Below are 4,389 nucleotides of genomic sequence, written 5' to 3' on the forward strand. Positions count from 1 at the left end.
AACATAAGGGGGAGCAAGATGGGAAATGAAAGGATGGCAAATAGATGTTCTTCACTCCCCATTCAGAGGCTCACAAAGGTAGAGAGTACTACTGAAGTATCAGTATCAATGCTGATCTTGCAAGATGAAGGTTTCTGTGGGAATGATAAAGAAGTCCCAAGTAGTGCAACCAAGTGGTTAATGTCATGAGAAGTTTACCAAAATCTCAGTGACCAGGGGTTCCACATGGTTTTAGTGGGTCAAAGCTTGAACAAACACAGGGTTTCTTTCAAATCCAGACCTTTGAATCACAAGTCACTTGTTTTATCACTGACAAATCTGACCTACAATGAAGCATAGAGGCAAGGGAGTTACTGTGAAGACAGTCTATGTACAGTTGTACAGTTAATGATGTCAGAGGCTCCAGAACTCACTGCTGTCCTATTTTTCCTTTCCAATCAGAGACGAAAGAATACCCTCTTCACCAACTATAGATTCTCACCAATTTTGCTATCCTTTTATTGCTGTGGTGCAAGTCAGGGGTGTTCCCAAAACTCTTTAGTAAGGATTCTGTATGAAAAAAGAATTCATGGAGATGACTTAAAAATATCGACACTTGCTCCATCTGGGAGCACAGCAAGACCTGAAGATTTGGTTATCTATGTGAATCAGCAAAAAGGGGCAGATGGTTGGAAAACATAATATAATCAATGTAGTCACATTCATCACCCAGAAATCTGTTCGAATATAATATATTTTATATAGCACAAAGCTACAACTAATACAATATGCTAAAATAAAGGTGCCCACCAGCATCAGAATAGTGTGGGTGACCCTGATGTCTGGAGATATCTTTGGGGAAAGGTTGGTGCTGTGAAGGTACTGGACTCTCTGATGGTGTCTGTAAAGGAGAAACATCATGTAGCCACTGGACAGGACCATGCATCCCACATGTAAAACATCTCGAAGGGAGTATAGGATGACGAACTCTACAAACACTGTATCCCAGTAGCAATAGAGGATATCAATTCCCCCTTTGTGGCTGTTGCTGCTGTTCCTTGAGCCTGCAATACATATTGTCCCATTGATTTCTACAATCATGTTGAAGATCCAGCAGAAGAGGCAGGAAGCTCTGATGAACTTTGGAACTCTGACTTTGATTTTGGCCAACCAAGAGCTGCTAGGACTGATGATGATTGCCTGAAAGACACTCAAAAGGCAGGTGAAATTCATGGAAAGACCCCGGCTAACTCTTCGAAGGAAAAATGCTATTTTACACTCAGCATTTCCCAGGAAATAATGTTTCCTTAAATATATTATTGCCATTGGCATGCCATGGGAGAGAAGCAAGATGCCATTGGTCAAAGCAAGTTGAGCCAGAATGCTGTCCATGGGCCTTGACCTGTGGCTGGTGGAGATGTAAAAGAAGAGAAGAAAGTTCCCCAGGACTCCAACTCCAGACTGAGAAAGGAGAATAATTCCTAAGATCATTTCATGTAAAAGCATAGTCTTGGGTCAATTGTAGGCAGGACCTGAGGGACCTTTAAGAAAAGAAGAAAGAACATTTCTTGTTTAACACAATTAAATCCCATAATCCATCTGTGAGGCTGATAATGGAGACTTATGACAGAGTGTGACTTGGTGACCAAATGAACCCTTCCCATCTGCTAGAAGTCATGTCTTGGACACATGACTTTTGATGCATACATTCTCATAAATGGCCCTTTTGGGTATGCTGTGTAACATAAGACTCACTCTGAGGCCACAAATGTTCAAAGAGAGAGAGAGAGAGAGAGAGAGAGAGAGAGAGAGAGAGAGAGAGAGAGGTGAATCTCCAGATAGGCTAGAATAAACCCAGCAGGCTCCATTCTTGCATTTCCTAGTGAATATTTTCTCTCTTCCACAAAGTTTCCCTTGGCTCTGTCTCTTAAAGGCCTCTAGATTCAAAGCTTTCTAGAACACACATCCTCAGGGAAAATCAGGAAACCCCCTTACCTGAATCAGAGAGAGATCTGGACTTCACCTGATCCTTGAGAGTTTCAAGCACTTACATTTGTCACTACAGTAAGCACCTGCCTGGATATAGAGATTGGTCCTGATACAACCTGGAAGATGGTCTTCCAGGCTTGGGGGGATGGGGGCAGGAAATGAAAAAGTCAAGCTCAATCTTAAACTTGGAGAGAACTATCTTAAACTTGGGGAGAACCATCAATTGACCAATCTACTGATCAATCAGTTGACAGATCTATATTGGGACTTGCTATGTGTTAGAGTCTTCCAGGCACTGAAAATGCAAACAAAAAGAATGAAACAACTTTTATTCTAATGAAGTTTCCATTTTCACTGGGACTTGAACCTCTCTGAACCTTGCTGAGATATTCATTACAAAATTGATCTGCTGCTACCTTAGCTGGAAACCTTAGCTATATTAACCTGAAAGAAACTAATCCCTTTCCAAATTCTTACTCCACCATTTTGAGAAGCCAAAGTCACCTAAATGCTTTGATGAGTCTTCTGAGACAGCACTTTCCCCTTTTAAAGGCATTCCAAGCAGTCTGCATACATACACAGGTGCACCCATAGATGAATTCATGAAAGTGGTCAGCACTAAAAGTTTTAGCTATATAAAATCTCTTCTTTCTGACCAATCATATTTTCTTCATCCCACAGTAATCTGTCTTCCAATTTACCCCTGTAGTAAGCCTTTCCTCTTAAAGGACAACAATGATCAACTGTTCACCAAACCCAATATCTTTTGTATTACACTTCAAGAAAATGATTGTATTTGAATATATCAGCAAAATAAGTTGTTTGGATTGGATGGCTTCTAAAGTTCCTTCCATGAGCAAGCAACAATCTGCCTCAAGACACAACTTTGTAAAAGTGGACAGTCCAGTGATCTCAGACAATTTTCCAATGATCAGTTTTACTGGGAAAACAAAACAATATATCTTAAGTAGAGATGGCAGCTAGGACATCTAAACAAGATCCACTAAGGTGACATAGTGGACAAAGCACCAAATCTAAAGTGAGGAAAACCTGAGTGAATCATTTAGTCTCTGCCTGCCTAAGTTTCCACTTCAACAAATAGATAAAATCCGGATGGATCTTTCAAAGTTGTGGTGAGGAGCAGATGAGTTATTTGTACTTTGCAAACTTGGAATAGCTGCATAATGGTAGCTATTATCATTATAATAGCAGACTCCATTGTTTCCTGAATGTCTTAAAACTAAAACAAACCAAACCACCTAGCCAAAGTCTTCACTTCAGTATCTAGATCCACCCAGGTTTCTGGGATTCTTTCTCCATTCATCTCTTTCATGGCCCTTTCTTCTTCTCTGTTTCAGCCATGCTGGTCCACTTGCTCTTCTCCATTTGTGACATTGTTTCTCATCTCAGGATCTTCGCAGAACCTGAGTCCATGCTAAAATGCCCCCTTCCTCCTTTGCACCTCTTAGAATTCTTGCATTTCTTAAAGGCTTGGCTCTAGAGAATTGTGAAAGTAGCAGAAGCAAAATCTGTGTAATGGTTGGAGGTCCCCACTCTTGAGATTCTGCCTCCCTTGGACACTTGTATCTTGCCTCCTCTTGACCCTGTTGTTTATACCTTTCCTCTTCACTTAACCTTGGCCTAGACATTGGCAGGCAGGAAACGATGTAGACATCAAGTTCCTGTAGACAGGAAGGAGCAACATGTAGATCGCCATTGGCAGTTCCCCTGCTCCAAGGTGGAAAATCACACCCCAAGCACCACCCTCTTTCCAGCCAACAAAGGAGAAGTATTTAACAAGAAACCCCTTTGCACTCTCTTGCTTCTTCTAGTCTCCCATCTAGAAGGATGGGCCTTCTTCTGGCTCTTCCTTAACTTGAAACTCCATGAGGGGTGGCTAGGTGGCACAGTGGATAAAGCACTGGCCCTGGAGTCAGGAGGACCTGGGTTCAAATCCGATCTCAGACAATAATGACCTAGCTTTGTGGCCTTGGGCAAGCCACTTAACCCCATTTACTTTGCAAAAACCTAAAAAAACCCCACAAAACCAAACAAACAAAAACTCCATGGGTTTCATCATGTAGCCTGGCTAATCCAAGTCTCATGGCTACCTGCCCTTCTCTCTCTCTCTCTCTCTCTCTTTCTCTCATCCTTTCCAAACCTCAGCTGAGCCTGCCAGGATGAATTAGCAATCCTCACAGCTTTTCCTTAAACTCTTCTTAACTTTCATATCATTTTCTTTTGTGTTGTAACTTCCTTTAATGAATCTCCATCTTTCCGTTCCTGCACTGTTGGGTCTGAATCGTGACTGGCCACAGGTGGATAATTGAACTCAAGCAGCAACAGTACTGCCTACTCCATCAGACTTTTCTCAAGGCTCTGAGAAACTCCTGGATATTAGATTCATTTGATTTACCTTTG

At 41.7% G+C, this 4,389-nt stretch overlaps 1 protein-coding gene across 1 annotated transcript; it reads right to left on the reverse strand.

Annotated features, from left to right (window-relative positions):
• Positions 1-579: 579 nt before the first annotated feature.
• On the reverse strand, positions 580-1,485 carry LOC141510490 (vomeronasal type-1 receptor 4-like). Its single transcript, XM_074220262.1, has one exon. The coding sequence runs from the start codon at positions 1,483-1,485 to the stop codon at positions 580-582; it is 906 nt and encodes a 301-aa protein (XP_074076363.1).
• Between the last annotated feature and the right edge of the window lie 2,904 nt (positions 1,486-4,389).

The sequence above is a fragment of the Macrotis lagotis genome, chromosome 1, assembly GCF_037893015.1.
Source record: "Macrotis lagotis isolate mMagLag1 chromosome 1, bilby.v1.9.chrom.fasta, whole genome shotgun sequence".
NCBI classification, from domain to species: Eukaryota; Metazoa; Chordata; class Mammalia; order Peramelemorphia; family Peramelidae; genus Macrotis; species Macrotis lagotis.

Coding starts and splice junctions, on each gene's coding strand:
- LOC141510490 (XM_074220262.1), bottom strand. CDS start 1,485: ATGCTTTTACATGAAATGATCTTAGGAATTATTCTCCTTTCTCAGTCT.